Here is a 17605-nt window from a genome sequence, read left to right as displayed (position 1 = left end):
TATGAGGGGGCCGAGATGTTTCAAAGCTGCTGTATAAAAATGGCAAAACCACCTATGTTACTTGGGTAATGCTAAAGTATTTACCTCTTGGTTTCATTAAAATCTGAATTTTAAATATTTGGTACAGTGGGTTAGGTTTAAAGTTCTGCTTTAAAATTAATCTCTGTTTGAGAAATGCCTTTTCTTTGTGGCTTTTGCAATGCAGCTAGCTCAGGCTGTTTTTAAAAGGTCAAGTTAAAAGGGACGGGCCTTAATTTGGGGGCTGCTTGAAGATGAACAACTACAGAGGAACCAGACAATGAAAAGTTTTTCTGAAGTGTCATTCTCATTGGAGGTAATATAAAATCTCATAGTTCCTGGCATAAACTATAAAATTAAGGGCACAGTCAAGGTTGCTTGTATAGGTTTTGAGAAACTGGCACTCCTCAGAATAGACAAGCAATGCAGTTTTTGCTAATGGCACTTGTTGTGACTCTCAGCAAGGACCTACTCTTGAACATTCCGATAGAAATAACTTCAAATTGAAAGACTGAGATCAGTTTTTTATTAACATGGCTACCTTACTAAAACATTTTCTGAAACCAAAAGCCTGGATGATGATACATTTATAGCAGTAGTCTTATTAAAAGACTTTGTCACAGTTAGGAAAAAACCCAGCATTTGTTTTTTAGTTTATAAGGTTATCTATCTTCTCTAACTTAAGGTAGTGCCTGATAACAAAGCCATTCAGTTACTGCTCAGGTAACTGTTAACAGTGACTCAGCCTTTGGGGCTTCTAAACCAAGGATTGACCACCTTTTCTCCTGCCTCCACACCATCAGCAAGAACAGCTTACTACTATAAAAAGCTCTTATTACCTCAGCCAAAATTGTTGACCTTTAAAAGGCACAGGTTTGGTGTTGTTTTTAATGTTTATCATCTGGACCACTTTTTCCTCTTGAAAAATTTCGGTTTCATTAATTTGAAGGATACAGTGTTCAAAATGAGCTGGTATATTGTAATCTATTTGCTTCTCCTTAAATGATTTCTGAAAACAATGCATTCGTTGGATTTCTGTGTGATGACACAGCAGTCACTTTAACGGAACCTCAGTGCACTTTTGGTTAGACATTCCACACCAAATATCCAAGATAAAATCAATTGCTTTGGGGATTCTAAACGTACTTAAAATTACAAGTCTGTATGAAAATGCAAGACAGTTATTAATAAATTTTTGTGGCCTGTCCGTGATATAGCTCTTGTATCCCAGATTCCGAGATTGGAAATGTAATGATTAAACTACTGCTTTTACTTGTAATAAAACAATAATTCCTTTAGATTTTTAAATTAGAATTTGTCTACTTCCAAAAAGGATTGAAAGCAGCTACTATTAAACTGGTATTAGAAAGATCATTTCAAATGTTGCAGAATACAAGAACATCTTCAAGTATCTGGCTTAACAAAACAAAATGAAATTTTGCCAAGCATAAATACTCACTCTCTTATGACATGGAGGCAAAGGCTTTTCTTTGCAAAACAGTCAGTCTGCTCTCGTAACTGCCAAAGATTCTTCTCTCAGCCTCAGTATGTAAGATGTATTTTGGGAAAAACATGAAATGCAATTTAAATGATTCAGCAAATTTCTCTAAGCAAAACTGCTTGACACAAGATTATTGTATACCTAATAGGGTTTTATGTTTAACTGAAAAGGGCACTAAAAATAATTGTATACTTGAGTTGTTCCTCAAGATCTTTCTGGAAAAATAATCACATTTGTTATAAAGATGAGACGCACAGAACTAAATTCTTTTATCCTTTATTGTATTTGTGCTATTATGAAATCTTATTAGATCTTACACTTCAGCAATAAAGTGCTAGGAAGATTATTAATTGATGATAAATGCCGAAGATACCTTAATTCTGTTAGAAGACACGACGCTGCTGCTTTGGAGCTCTTACACTCCCAAACTGCTCATTTACACGCAATGTTGAGGTAGTCCCACTGAAACACACCGCTAGTAGTTAATCGCTTTCTCCAAGAGTGGACTTTATCCACACGAGGAAGAACTTTAAGGTTTTGCAAACCACCTTTAACGTAATTATCTAAATCTTTGAGACTCATTATTTGATGTGGCTAAAAAACTTTCCTGATACAATTTTGGTCTAATTCTTTAGCGTATTCATGATACTCATTTAATTTATTACTAAGCTAGACCGACATACATGTCTGCCAAAATGTCCGCAGAAACGTCAAGAAAAAGCTATCACTGGGCCAGCTTGAGATACCTCAATAAATGGCCTTGACTGTCCTTTGAGCCAATTATTTAAGTAACATCCGAAGAGACTGGTAGTTCTAGTTAGAATCCAAGCGTCAGCTTCTTCAACCGTCAGAAGGGCGTGCATAAGGGCAGGGAGGATTTTAAATCCCAGTTCACTTCCCCCTGCCAGGGATGGAAGAAACCACCCACTATAAGAAACTAGGCGGGGGAGGAGTGCTGCAGCCCGCTGCCAAGAGAGCGCTCTGCAGGGAGGCCGTTTCCCTGAGTCACGGAGAAGGCGGGAGGCTGGGCCCATCTGCCCACGACGTCCTCTTCGTAAGGGACTCAGCTTAAATAGGCAGGGCTCACAGGGGAAAGGAACTACACCGCCATTCCTCAAGGAGGCCCAAAAGCCACCTCATTCCCAGGAGACACCGCATTTCCCCAGAACTCGCTCTGCACGCTGGCAGCAAACAGCCAACCCGTCCCGACCAGCATCACGTGCACTCGGAAGTACGTGGGTGGGACCTAAAGCGCCCACGGAAATGACGTCGGCGGCCCCTAGTCGCATGATGTGGCAAAATGCAAAAAAAGGGGGGAGGGCAGGGAAAAGCAGAGGCTGGGGAAAGTGATCAGTCCAAAAAAGTAGTCCCTTCGAGTCCTCTATTTACCCCGTGTCGCAGAAGTGAGCGAGGTGCTCCCCGCACTGCGCCGCGAATTCCTGCGCCCCGCGGCACGGCGGCGCTCCGTGGAAGGGTACATAAAGCGGAGGGGGTGAGGCGACCTGGGCGGAGTTCTGTGGCCGGGATCCCTCCGCAGGGCTCAGCCGTTTCCGGAGTCTGCGCTGCGCCGGGTTCCGCCATTGCGGCTCTCCTGGCCCCTGGAGCCTCCGCCCCCGACCCGAGCTCTTTCGTCTGCCTGCCAGTTTCCTGCGTCCCCGGAGAGTATCCTGCTGAGCCCAGCCCCCCTCCTCCTCTCCCTTGGAGAGCCCGGGCAGCCACTGCCCCGCAGCCCCAGTGCAGGAGGAGACCGTACCCCCCGACAGCGCCATGGCCCAGATTCTGCCAATTCGTTTTCAGGAGCATCTCCAGGTGCGTCCGGGCCCAGGCTAGTGAGGGCTGTGGAGAGGGTGGTAGGAAGGAACAAGCTGGCGTCTGGGCCCAAGCGAAAAGAACAGGATCGGAGTGAGTGGGATGTCGGTGCCTGGGGTGGATGGAGGATGGGGGCGCTATCTTGGAGAGCTCGAAGGGTTAAACGATGTGGGGCTTGGATGGAAAGGACGAGAGTCGGGTGCAAAGGGCAGTGAAGCCAGGCCTGGGTGCGAGGGCCTGTGTTTGCTTCCTGGATGGCAAGAACTGCGCGAACTAACTCCCCCCCGGCCCCCCCCGCTTCCCCGTTTATTCAGTTCATTCATTTGGGCAGGTTGGGGGCGGGGGGACGATTCTCCCGCGTTTCTTCCCGAGCAAGGACTCTCATCCACTAGGCCAGTGCAGGGCTGTCACTTCCCATTGCTCTTCTCTTCCCTTTCCCCCCATCGTGGCTGCACTCAGGAGTTGTCGGGCGGGTGGGTTGGGGAGGAGCAACCTTTTTTCTTCCTCTGCGGCTCTCAGCTGAGAAAGGCACCTTCCCCTGGGGGTGGAGGGAAAGGCGCTGGCTAGACTCTTGCCTTCCCTGAGGCAGTAGGAACAGAAGGTCAGTGAAGGAACAGGAGGAGGATAGAATGGGGGCACATGTTTCTTAGGGCGGTGACGATCTCAGTGCTTGGGGTCAAGGTCCCTAGGGGAACTTGCCTTTTTTTCCTTTCATGATTTCTCTGGGGATTCTGTGGTCTTATCCCCTCTTTGGTTCTAGAAGGTAGGAATGGGTTATTCAGAGGTTATCTTGGGGTCTGCTGTAGTCTAGCAGGTGGGCTTGGCGTGAGTACCCCCCCCCCCCAGGATTGCGTGGAATTGAATAGAGCCCTGGGGATAGAGCACACCTGCTCTGAGGTATGCAAGGTTTTTCTGTCATTGGCTTCCTTTTAGTAGGTTCTGGAGTTCTTCTCCACGGTGCATTATCCTGTAGGCAGCATACTGTCTTATCTGGCAACATGCCCGTGGCTGGCCCAGGCGGTTACCATTGGAGAGCTTGACTGAATTAAGCCTCTTCTGAGCTTCTGATTTTCCTGGTTCGCCAATCCTGGTTTTACTTTGGCTGAAATAATTTATTCTTAATAATTTACTTTCTTCCCAAATATCCCTTTGAGAAAGCCTGCCTCAGCTCAATCCTCTGAAGGGCTAATTTCATAATGACAAAAGATGCTGAGGTTTCACGTGACACCAACTAGTATTAGTGACCTATTGGACACACTTTACCATTGAAGGCTATTTTACTCCCATTGGTATAACATACATGAAGGATTTCTGTTAATAAGATCTAATATTCATGCTATCAGTAACAATTTCATATTTCTTTACAGTCTTGAAATGTAGTGAATAATAAATCTTTACTCAAAAAATGACTTAAGTAATACATTTTCTTCGGTTATTTATGGTTTTTAGATAACTCATCTGAAGTAATGGAACACTTTTACAAAAGATTAAAAAATGTTAAGTGACAGAATGGACACAAGTTGTTGTTTATGCTCAATCAAGTTTTAATTGCTATCGTTACTTCTATTAAAGCAGGGTGTAGATGAATGTGGAATATTAGGAAAATGTTCTTGGGTGTGAGGCTTGTGCTCAAATGAGTGTTTCTGAAATATCTTTAGACAAACGTTTGTAAAATCATATACAACACAAGCAGGTACAGTTGCTATTTACACGGCAAAGGTATAACCCACTAGTAAATCTTATTTCTTGGCTAGTGATCAATAGCTTTGCGTTCCTATTAAAGAGAAGACAAGAATTGTTAATCCCAAAGATTGGAATCCAGTCTTGTCACTAATTGAAGACAGACTTAATATGGGTCTGATTTCTAAGTGGTTTGAAGTTTCTGCAAATACTTGAGTAAAGCCATTTCCTTCTCAAATAATTTGAAGATTTGTGGTATAAAGCCACTTTGCAAATACACTTGAAGAATTCAGTCGTCTGTTTTTTGGTGTACTATGTAGTGCCTAAACTTAAGCTTCCTAGTGTGACTGTACACTCCAGCTGATAATAATTGCGCAAAGAGCCCCAACTACCAACCTCTTCCAGGATAATATATCTCTTGACTTCTCATTTTTATCCTTTCCCTTTTAAAGAATTAATAAGGATTATTTTAATTGGCACCTTGGGTCTTTGACCTCTGTGCTTCTGCCAGTTTGCTAAGCAGCCAAAAACTTTCTGACACACTTGGGATAAAAATTGGGAACAAGATTTTAGAAACTTGAGTGTCAAGTTAGCTTGTGAAAGCATCAAAATGTGAACTGTGAATGAGTTTATTTTTGTACCATGTAACTACTTTGGCCAACTGAGGGTTCTGTCATCAAAGCTCAGAACTACATCAAATGAATGTTAGGTTTCTTTTTTTTTTTAAAGATTGGCACCTGAGCTAACATCTGTTGCCAGTCTTCTTTTTTTCTTTTTCTTCTCCCCAAGGTCTCCCAAGTACATAGTTGTATATTCTAGTTGTAGGTTCTTCTGGTTGTGCTGTGTGAGATGCCGTCTCAGCATGGCTTGTTGAGCAGCGCCTTGTCTGTGCCCAGGATCTGAATCCGTGAAATCCTGGGCCACCGAAGTGGAGCACGCGAACTTAACCACTTGGCCACGGGGCCGTGTCCGAATGTTAATATTTTAAGTTATGAAGGATTTTTTTTTTTTAAGGATGTTTAGGCTGATAGCAGTCAACAGATTAGTGCCTATTTGGGCAAGACATTGTGAGACTTGCAGATTTTGGAGAACACCTAGGCTACGTATTAAACATTGCCTGCAATTCTTACTTCTTGGCACATTAAGACTCCTTTACCAGTTGACACATTCCACTGTATTTTCAGGTTCTTTGGGTCTGAAATTAAAAATCTCGCCACCCTGTTCTTTTCCCTTTGATCCATAAATGCAGGCATGGAATGTGTTGGGAGTTCAATGGTAGGGGTTCTTGTTACGGTTATTTCGGTTTGCAAAGAGAAAGCAATGTGCTGTATGCTTAACTCTACTCCCTGGAAGAGGCATATTGCCTGGAATTATCCTGCAGTCGACCCTGGGAATAGCCTCCAAGCTTAAGATGTGTCAGGTTTTTCAGAATTTTCCTAATGGCCAATTTACTTGGTTTAAAAGGGTGTGGTCACTTCTAGTGAATGTGCTTTCACTCTTCTTAGGAAGTAATTTAAGACATAGAACTAAGTGCATGTGTGTTCATTTTAGTGCCCGGTGAAACTTATTTGAATTTGATAGTTCAAGAAACTTATTTGAATTTGATATTTGAATTACATTTAACAAGTTTTTTTATGTCACTGTTACTGATGTGGTTTTTGCCTTTTGAGAGTTACAGTCCAATAGAACTCTTCCATGATGAAAATTTGTGCTAGCTACATAGGGATATTGAGCAACTAAGTCTTTACTTTTATTTCTCTTTAATTAAATGTCAATAGCCACACGAGGCCATTTACGACATGTTGGACTGCACAATTATAGACTGCACTGATGTGCTTTGTGAGAGTGAAGTTTTGTCTGACCATCCATGTCTATATCTTTCGAACATTTTGTTAGCTAAAATTAAAACATTCATTATTTGAGAGTGTTAGTTGAATACTGTCTCTTTGGGGAAGCAGTGATGATGAAGAGTGACTAGTGAATGGAGGGAGCAGGACTTGTGAGAGCCTTTTATGCCCTATGAATGTGATTGGATGCTTTCAGGTCTTAACTTGATCTCTCCAGACATCCTTCTTAAACAGTTGAAGAAAGTGAAACTCAAAGTAGTGCCCAAGGGAACGCAGTGTCAGAAGGGGTTTGAATCTGGGTCTTCTGACACAAAATATTTCAAAGAAATATTGGCCCTAAGAGAAGAAGTTATACAGTCTCCTTGTGTGGCTTTTTTCTTTTGGACTTTGCCCCAAGAGGCAACTTCCCTGTTAGTTTAAAATGTGATTAAGGGGCCGGCCTGGGGGCGCAGCGGTTAAGTTCACATGTTCTGCTCTGGTGGCTCGGGGTTTGCTGGTTCGGATCCAGGTGTGGACCTACGTACTGCTTGTCAAACTATGCTGTGGCAGGCATCCCACATATAAACTAGAGGAAGATGGGCACAGGTGTTCGCTCAGGGCCAGTCTTCCTCAGCACAACAAAAAAGAGGATTATTGGCAGCTGATGTTAGCTCAGGGCTAATATTCCTAAAAATAATAATAATAAATAAAATGTGATTAATGATGTGGTATAGTAGACAGATTGGAGGTTTGGGGGTTGTTGACATCAGTGCTGTCCAATAGAAAAATAGTATGAGCCATATATGTAATTTTAAATTTTCCAGTGGCCATATTAAAAATAAACAGAAGAAATTAATTTTAATGTTTTAACTCAATAAACCCAAAATGTTATAATTTTAACATATAATCAGTATAAAACTTTCAAATGAGATATTTTACATTCTCCTTTTGGGTACTGAATTTTCAGAATCTGTTGTGTATTTTATATTTAGAGCACTTCTCAATTCAGACCCTATTTTCATTGGAAATATTTAATCTGTATTTAGCTTTAATAAAATTTACAGTTGGAAAAGCAGATTTGCATACCTAGGTTATTCCAAACATACTTAAGTTTTCCATAATTGAATTATCAGTGACTATTTAGTTTTAATTTAAATTTTATAAGGAGTCACCACATTTCAAGCACTGAGTACCACGTATGACTTGTGAAATGTGGCTATAGTATTGAAGAATGCAGGTTAAGACCACCTTCTTTTTCTCTGTAAAATAGGTCTACTGCCTCAAAAAGTTACTGTGAAGATGTGAGAGTGTGTACGTGAAGGTATTTGGTGTAGCACTTTAGGAACATTAATTGTTAGCTATATAATTTTTGTATAGTACATTTTGTCTTTCAACCCAGTGACACAATATTTTATTTGCAGACCTAGATTTTTTATTTTATTTTATTTTTTTCCTTTTTCTTCCCAAACCCCCCCGCTACATAGTTGTATATTCTTAGTTGTGGGTCCTGCTAGTTGTGGCATGTGGGATGCCACCTCAGCGTGGCTGGATGAGCAGTGCCATGTCCGTGCCCAGGATTCGAACCGACAAAACACTGGGCCACCTGCAGCGGAGCGCACGAACTTAACCACTCGGCCATGGGGCCAGCCCCCAGACCTAGATTTTTTTTTTTTAATTAAGATTATGATAGTTAACAACCTTGTGAAATTACGGTTGTACATCATTATTAGTCATGTTGTAGGTACACCACTTTACCCTTAGTGCCCTCCCCCCAAACCGCCCGACATAGATTTTTATGACTTATAAATATTTGGTACTCACCTAAGATTTGAGTACTTACTCTGTATCAGCAACTGTGTTGAACTAGGGACAAAGTGGTGAACAAGATTGCGGTTTGCATTGATTAGTTGGTAAAGGCTGTCCACACATAATTGCAACCTTGGGGGTTATTGAATGTTTGATATTGTGCAGGATTTAATACAAATATTCATATGATAAAAATTTGATCCCGCTCTGAAACTGTCCAAAAGAAAGTTTTTTAAATTAATCTTTTATTACATCCCATGAGTGCTCATTGTGTACCATTGGTACATTTTTTAATTGGTGTTCCTTGGTCAGATATGTTTGAGAAAACTGGTAGATCATATCTGATAAAATACCCACATGGAATACCAGTCAGACCTTTGTAGTGTTGTATAAGATGGTAGTGTTGAAGTGAATGTTCTCACTGAGATGAAAAATGAGCTCATAGCTGATATTTTAGTCCTTTGTATCAGAATGAGGCTATTGCTCTGAATTTGTTTACGTATGTGCCGTGCTAGAGCTACTTCATAGCTTGTAAGCCACAGCAAAGTTTACAGCTCTAGGTGTCTTTTATTCCCCTCTTGGCCAAGTGCCTGTGGCTAATGCTCTTAACTCAAAGGGATGGCTGGATGCTTGGATCTGAATGTATTATGCAAAACCCATCTGTCAGACTTGGATTTTGTTTCTCTTCTTTTGTGTTAAGAAAGACATAATTAAAGATATTTGTCCTAGTTTAGAAGAAATAACTATTCATCAAATCTTAATTGTCCTGGAATCTGTAAGATCAAAATAAATTGGCCATTTTAGCTATTTGAGCACCTACTCTGTGCCAGGAACTTGGCTAACTACTTTATGTTCATGATCTCATTTAATTAGCAAGAGAATCCTTTGAGGTAGGTAGGGTTAGCCTTATTTTGCAGATGGGGAAACTGAAGTTCATAGAAGTTAACTTGAGTCACACAGCTAGTGAGCGGGTGGTCAGACTTGAGTACTTTCAGTGGGGCACATTGCCTCATTTGGTGAATGAGCTATATAATCTGAACTGCAAAGTATACCACAATTCGTATCTGTGCTGGGCTGTTCTTTGATATATTCATTCTACTAGTAGGTCAATAGTTTTTATATAATGAGAAAAATAGGGACCAGTGAGCCAACATTTTGATTATCTATAACTTAGACAGTTATTTAGATGTTTTTAAAGGGCTTTATCCAAGTTCCCACTAGAAAATTGTGCAGGATGATTGGGATCAGGTTAACGTATAACCAGGATTATCTGTATCCCTCTCATAAGGCTGAACTTCTCAAACTTCTCTATAGATTTTTCCTTAGTGACAAGAGAGTGAATGTGTTCCAGTCTGAAGCTGCTTGTAAAAGCAGGAACCTTCTGCTTTCTATTTTACTATACGTTCACATTTTTGTGTTTATACTAATGTAAAACTGGAGTAGAACTCAAGGAAGACAGTTGTTCCTTGTTGGGGGGTAAGGAAAGTGGGAGTAGAAACGCTTGCTCGGTTTGAATAGCATAACCATAGAGGGGAAACGGTTACAAACTGGTAGTGTTGTGCTTTGGAGGCAGAACTGCCAGTGATATTACTGCTTCCTTTTCTGAATCATTTGGGGTAAATAAGAACTTTTAAGTTCTGAAGTAAAGCAGATTTTAAAGCTTATTTCTGAAAGAATAGGAACTGATTCCATTGAAACCATTTTGTCACATTAAAAATTTTAAATTCTGTGGTGTGCTATTGTGGAAAATGTCTCAGATGTTTAATCCGAGCTCTATCTTTTTAGCTTTTCTCAACTTCCTCATTTACTAAAATAATACTTTCTGGCAATTATAAAGTTAGACTGTGGTATGTATTTGTGTTTATATCATAATACTTGGCCCATACAGACACTCAGGTATTAGTTTTTAACCTCTGACGCTGGAGGGGAGTCTCTCTTTGTCCAGTTCAGTTGGAACACATATGCCATGCTAAAGGAAAAAACTGCTGTGTACCCAGTTATTGAAGCCAGGATCTTGGTGTTATACCAGGCTTTCTCCCCTTTTTGTTTTCTGCATTCAGTCCATTTCTGGAGTAAGGAGGGGAAGAATTCTCATAGTGATGCACACTGGGGGTCCTGATGATCGCAGTTTTTGATGACCCCATCTGTTAAAACTGGGAATTATAGTAGATGAAAAAGGAGAATTGGGTTGAGAGTTGCTTTCATGTATTTCTAACCAGCTGCTCATCTGAGAAAGGGCTTAAAAATCGCTAGAGTGGACAGAATGAAGCCAAAGACTGTCCGTATATGCTCAGCTTGACTAACAGCTGACTTTAGATAGATGTCATCATTTGAGGATGAGTAATTAGGAAAAAAACTTATAGGGAAAACGTGGTTTACAAAATCCATATCTTTCCTCACTCCCTGCAATACTCTATGTTCTGCCCTATTGAACTATACGAATCTAAGATAGGTTTCTTTTTTTACCGTAAGATATTCGTCGGGAAAGAGTTTCCTTTTACGGATTAAAAGCCTTACTGGGTCTCCATATTATTGAGTCCTCTCACAGTTATTTATGTTTGAATACTACAGCACCATTCAGTGAAGGTTATCATAGGCTTGAAATCACCTGGAATGGTAAGAGGTAAATTTAACACATCTTATAATTATTCCTTTTTGTACGGCCTCACAACTACAACTGTTGGATACTATAAACATTTTAAATACTCCTCAAATAAGCAATCCATTAGGGATATTTTTCTGGAGATCATAATCCAAAAACAAGTGGGAAACCACTCTCCTGTTATGCAAATAGAAATTTGAGGCGTGTTATAAAATTCCCGTGATTGCACCATAATTCATTTAAAAAAAAGCACTTTGATGGAATGGAGATGACTTTCCAGTGTTAATGAAGACGTTGATGTAAAAAAAAATAAAGAGTTTAAATAAAATAGTTTCTGAAATGAGGAGTAGAAAAACAGTTTCAAGTTAATTTTATAATTTTAAATGGTTATATAAACTAAATCAAATGACTACTTGAATTATATATTAAGCTTATCTAATCCCTAAGAGTTTATTGTTTAACACGATCAAAAGGCTTTTTAAATTAAGATAAAAATCATATAACTTTAACCATTTTAAAGTGAACACTTCAGTGGTATTGGGTACATTCACAGTGTTGTGCAACCATCACCTGTATCTAGTTTCAGAACATTTTCATCACCCCAAAAAGAAATCCCATAACCATTAAGCAGTCACTCCCTCCCCTCTCCTCCCATCCCCTGGCAACTGCTAAGGTGCTTTCTGTCTATGAATTTACCTATTCTGGGTAGTTCACATAAATGGAATCATACAATATGTGACCTTTTGAGTGTAACTTCTTTCGCTAAACATAATGTTTGAGGATCATCGATGTTGTAGTATGTACAGTACTTTATTCCTTTATAGATGAATAATACTCCATTGAATGGATATGCCACATTTTATTTGTCCTTTCTCACTTGATGGACAGTTGAGTTGTTTCCACCTGTTGGCTATTATGAATAGTGCTGCTGTGAACATTAATGTACAAGTTTTTGTTTGAATACTTGTTTTCAGTTCTTTTGGATATATACCTAGGAGTGGAATTGCTGGGTCATGTAATTCTGTGTTTTAACTTTTTGAGGGACTGTCCAAATGTTTGTCACAGCAGCTGCAAGATTTTACATCCCTACCAGTGATGTATGAGAGTCCCAGTTTTTCCACATTCTCTCCAACACTTGTGAAAAGTTTTTTTTTTTTTGGTGTCTGGGGAATAGTCTGCTTGGGAAAATGAGTACCCTATTTGGGTATATATGATATTTTTAGTTCTGTGTGTTCTCTCCCAAGCTTTGTAGCCTTGCCCTCCCCTAAATTGTGTGTCCTGCTTTAGATTGCTTCTCCATTTCTTCTGAGACTCCATGTATACCCCCAGATATGTCTGGGCTAGATTTGCACCTGTAACATCATGGCACTGTTGTAGTTGCTGTGTGTCTGTTATGCACTGAGTAGAAGAGACTGTCTCATTTACTTTGGAATTCTCTGTGTATTAGCATAGTGTCTGGCACAGAGTAGCTGCTCAGTAATTGTTTAAATGTGTGACTATTGGAAAAACTACTGCAGAACTAGGAAGGGACCTGAGGAAAAACATAGAAGTTTTTTCTACTGAAACTGGAAGAGAACTGTTGGCATCATCTGTAGTATGCAGAAAAACTTAACATAACATGAACAGAAAGACCCATGGAGATTAAGGTTGCAATAACAGGACATATACAGAAACAGTTAATCCTGAAAGCAATTAGCAGAATTGCTCATGTGGAAATCGGCACTGTGGAAGGTTAGTATTTTGGTTTGTTTTTTTTTTAAGATTTTGAATTTAGAAATAAATCACAGAATTAAATCAAGGCCTTGGAGGTGTACAGAGTAGGTTACAAATCTAAGAATTATAGAAACCAAAAATAATGGAAGCTCTTTTCAGACAGTGGAAGAAAACTTACCTGATATGAAAGAAGATTAAAAGAGTTTGGTGTTTGAGACAGGCCTGGGGAAGTTTTAGTACCATGAATTAAAAAAAAAATGTACAGGCATCCAGGGCACACCCTCTCCTTGACCAAAAAGTCAAGGCCATCTTGGGGCCGGCCCATGGTGTAGTGGGTAAGTTCCACGCGCTCAACTTCAATGGTCCAGGTTCTCAGGTTCAGATCCTCGGCACAGACCTACATTGCTTGTCAGCCTCACTGTGGTGCCAACCCACATATAAGGTGGAGGAAGATTGGCACAGATGTTAGCTCAGGGCTAATCTTCCTCAGGGGGAACAAAGGCAAGGCAATCTTAGTTTTTAAACACTGAGTGTCAGACAGTGAAGCAGTATCTATAGAGTTTTGAGATGAAAAGGTTTTTTTCTTTTTAGAGGACATGAACTACAAATTTACCCTTGAAACCCTCTGAGCCTAAAATCGATTTTTTCCTTGTAGGTTGTTACCTCAGTAGTAATGACAAATTTATAATTTAACACAAAGTAAACAAAGGAGACAATTTTACACGAAACTTGTACTTAAATAACAGGTTATAAAATATTGATGTGAAGTTGCCAAATAATAGATGCTCAGTAGGTATCAATAGACAACTAAATCTTAGTCATTTTAATGTTGTTTTGAACTCCCTGAATTTGTTAATATTAAATGATTTTGAGATAAGCCTATAAGACTTCATACTGTTATTTCATTCACTCTTTTTTTTTTTTTTTTTTGAGGAAGATTAGCCCTGAGCTAACTACTGCCAATCCTCCTCCTTTTGCTGAGGAAGACTGGCCCTGAGCGAACATCCATGCCCATCTTCCTCTACTTTATACATGGGATGCCTACCACAGCATGGCTTTTGCCAAGCGGTGCCATGTCCGCACCCTGGATCCAAACCAGCGAACCCCGGGCTGCTGAGAAGTGAAACATGCACACTTAACCACTGCACCACCAGGCCAGCCCCTCATTTGCTCTCTTGAGCTTGAAATTTTTTATTTTTGGAAATATTGCAGCGACTCAAATGTAAAATAAAATGGTTCTGGTCTTGTGACTTGTAGCACCTAGATGCTGATTATGCTGTAAATGATTGACCCAACTAGAAAAGTGAATGATACAGCATGTCTGATTTCCTAGCAGGTCTGTCTGTATAGAGTAGAAAAATTCAGGAATATATGCAGCAGTGATGGGGTTGAGCTGACTGGGCCCCCACTTAAAAATACGTTTTGTGAAGTTGAATCAGAAAGAAGTTTCTTAGAGACCTTTACAGTTTTAATAGTAAGGAAACCAACTAGATGTTTTAGTTATTCATACCAAGAAACCAAGCCTTTGGTGTCTGCCCAGGGGTTCAAATCATCCTTTGGAAGTCTTTATGTTAAGGCAGCACTAAGTATGTATTGTAATCTTCAGCCCTCAAGTAAGCCTCATTTCTAGTTCTTTGAAAGGAATGTTTGGATAAATTCTGCCTCCCCCATCCTTCAACACACCCATAATTGATCATGGCTTTGGTGGCATTCAGTCGTTTTTTGCCAGCTGAATAGCATTTTTTTGGAAAGGACATAACCTTGGAGAGTCATTCCTAGCTGCAAGATTTGGGGCATAAAAACTTCCCTTTATTCCCCTGCAGCTTCATCAAAATTCATATGTAATATTTCATCTAATTATTGGATTATTATTTTTTAAGAATGAGTCAAATTTAAAGTTTTAAAATTTTCCAGTCAGAAGTTGGCTACAAGTAGGAAAATTTCTCTTTGGGTTTCCTAGTGGTTTACCAAAGCTGAGTCTTACTGTTCCTGTCTCCGACTGGTTCCTTCTGAATGTATTCCTTAACAATTTGAAGTGAGTGAGCAGAGTCAAAAATTCTCCGAAGAGACAGTGATTGCCTCGAAGGCTAACATGGAGAAGAAACAAATGTGTATATTTAAGTGTGGAGTAAGCAAGAGTTAAAAGGCGTTTTATCTGCTGCTTGAAATGTGTGGAGCACACGGAAAACAATGGCTGGTATCCTGTTGATGGAAGAACTAAAGGAATGCTGCCTTCTCAGCATTTTTCTTGATTTCCTGTAGAAGACGGCAACAGCAGTTTTTGTTTGACATTTTGCTGGTTTCCTGGAAGGGCTCAATGAAGTGACTGCTGTCAGCATTTTTTTTTTTTTTTTCACTGATTGATACTGGTGAAGGTAGAGGACATTTTGGAACTTTTAAAGGAAATTAGGCTGAATGAAATATTTGGGATAGGAAGTTAACCAAATCTTCAGGCACTTACTTAAAAATGTCTGTATTGGGTGACATCCAGGTATCAGCAGGTCTCTTTAAAATTGTTGACTTCTTAACTCTGTAGTGGTAACACCTATTAAGTCTTTATCAAAATGTAAGTATAGGCATATTATAAGAAAAGGTAACCAAAATAGGACTTTACAGAGAGCACTTAGAAAATAGCCTCCTCTGAATACATAGTTCCTTTACGTTCTAACTATTCAGATGAAACAAGGAGGAAGGATCTGGAAAGTGTAAAGCCAAGCACTAATTGTGCAACATAAGTTCTTAGTAATGCTGTCATAAACACAAGTTTTAATGTGTTTTGATTTTCAGCTGATACAGCTGGTTAATGAGTTCTGTTCAGAGTTTACTAGTCATTCATAAGGAAAGAAACTCCTTGGGTGTATGTATTAAAAAAGTCGGTTTCCAATGAGTATTCCTGTCTGATCAAATGTAAGAAATTAGTAGGCTCAAAGGAAACCTATTACTCCTTTAATTGTGTTGTGTTTGTAGGCACAAACACAATTGTGATTGATTGCTGAGATAGAGACTTTCTCCTAATGGAGTCTGTCTTTAGCTAATCAAAGAAATGTGCATTGAAATATAGTATGGTTTTTACTTGGTTGTATTGTCTCGTGCTAGCATTTTCAGCCCTTTTTAATAAATGTATACTGTTGGAGTAAATATATCCATAGTCCATGTAGTCCCTTTAGCAATATTTTTATAGTTTGATCACTAATGTATTCTAATAAGGTGCTGACACACTATCACTGAGTTTCCTGGTTCCTTGATGTATGAAGATTTTTTTCTAGCTGTGTAGTAACATGTGTTTTGAACAAAGCAAATTGGGCCACTCTAGGTTTGACTATACAATGTTAGTAGCATGGCGTCGGAGCCAGTCTGTTTTAGAGTAGTATATGTCATGATACCATAGTTCCAGAGTTAGATAACTGTAAACAAGGACAGAAACCCTTAAAGTAGAGAGTGTGTGTGTGCCCCCACACTGTTCTAAGTTCTTGGTGTGCGGTAAGTCACTTTAACTTTTGATGCAACACCTAGGCATGCTTTGTTCCCCCTCAAGCAAGGATGGACGCTTTGCCTTTTCTGTTTGCCACATTTACAATCAAATCAAGTAGCTTCAAAACCAAAATAGGAAAAATGAGGCCTAAAGCATTAAAAACTGATGAGTGCTTAACTTAGATTTCTGAATCTAATATTGGTGAAGTTAATATTTTTTTTACCATATTTCTTTGATTTTTAATACAATCTCCTTCACACTTAGCATTTTCTGGAATTGGGAATTTCATCTTATAGTTGTCTACTCTTTCCCCAAAAGCTTTATGATATTGATGAATATCTTAGAAATTGAGGCAGTAGTAGTTTACCAAGCGCAGAGATGGGCTTTTTTCCTCATATTCTTTGAAAAAATGGCATCTTATTACATCTCTCTTCTCAGTTCCTTATAACCCTGGGCCTTACCTATTTGAATGTTCAGTGATTTCTTGAGGGGAAACAGGGACACCCAGACTGAGGAGGTTTTCGTTGGACTCCCTTCTGCTAGCTCTGAACTTTGCAGATTTTCCCCCCCAAGCCTCTTGCAGATATCCGGAGTCGGAAACCTGAAGATTCTGGTTTTTTCCACTTCCCGTTGTCTTGTCTGAAATCCTTGTATAAGATGAGTGTCCCTTTTTACCATCTGTCCTTCATTTTTGCTAGAGTTTAATGTTAAAGTTTTCTCCTTGTTGGACTTCCAAGAAAAACATCTGTAAACAGTACTCTCAATGTGCAATGATGGAATGTTCTATATTTCTATATAAATGTTCTGTATTCTGTGCCTTCCAATGCTGCAGTCGTGTGACTAGTGTGACTGAGGAACTGAATTTTAAATTTTATTTACTTAACAAAATTAAATAGCTGCATATGACCGGTAGTTACTATATTGGACAGTGCAGCAAACCTCTCAGTCCTGATTGAGCAGATGTCCGAGGTACAGCTCCTTTAAACTTAAAAGAAAAAAATTTGCAAGCCTTCATAAGGGTAGGCAGAGCCATATATCCAATCATCTGGATTTTTTTTTTTTTTATTAATGTTATGATAGATTACAACCTTGTGAGATTTCAGTTGTACATTTTTGTTAGTCATGTTGTGGGTACACCACTTCCCCCTCTGTGCCCTCCCCCCACCCCCCCTTTTCCC

The 17605-nt window shown here is 39.6% G+C and overlaps 1 protein-coding gene across 2 annotated transcripts in view; it reads left to right on the top strand.

Annotated features, from left to right (window-relative positions):
• The first annotated feature begins 2478 nt into the window (after positions 1 to 2478).
• The window catches only part of CLTC (clathrin heavy chain), a 65687-nt gene continuing 50560 nt past the window's right edge, over positions 2479 to 17605 (top strand). For both annotated transcript variants that reach the window (XM_014856974.3, XM_014856973.3), the window contains exon 1: positions 2479 to 3328. In XM_014856974.3, the coding sequence (XP_014712460.1) occupies positions 3287 to 3328 (42 nt within the window). In that variant the 5' untranslated portion in view covers positions 2479 to 3286. The remainder of the gene's footprint in view (positions 3329 to 17605) is intronic.

The sequence above is a fragment of the Equus asinus genome, chromosome 13, assembly GCF_041296235.1.
Source record: "Equus asinus isolate D_3611 breed Donkey chromosome 13, EquAss-T2T_v2, whole genome shotgun sequence".
NCBI classification, from domain to species: Eukaryota; Metazoa; Chordata; class Mammalia; order Perissodactyla; family Equidae; genus Equus; species Equus asinus.
This window is presented reverse-complemented; position numbering and strand designations above follow the sequence as displayed.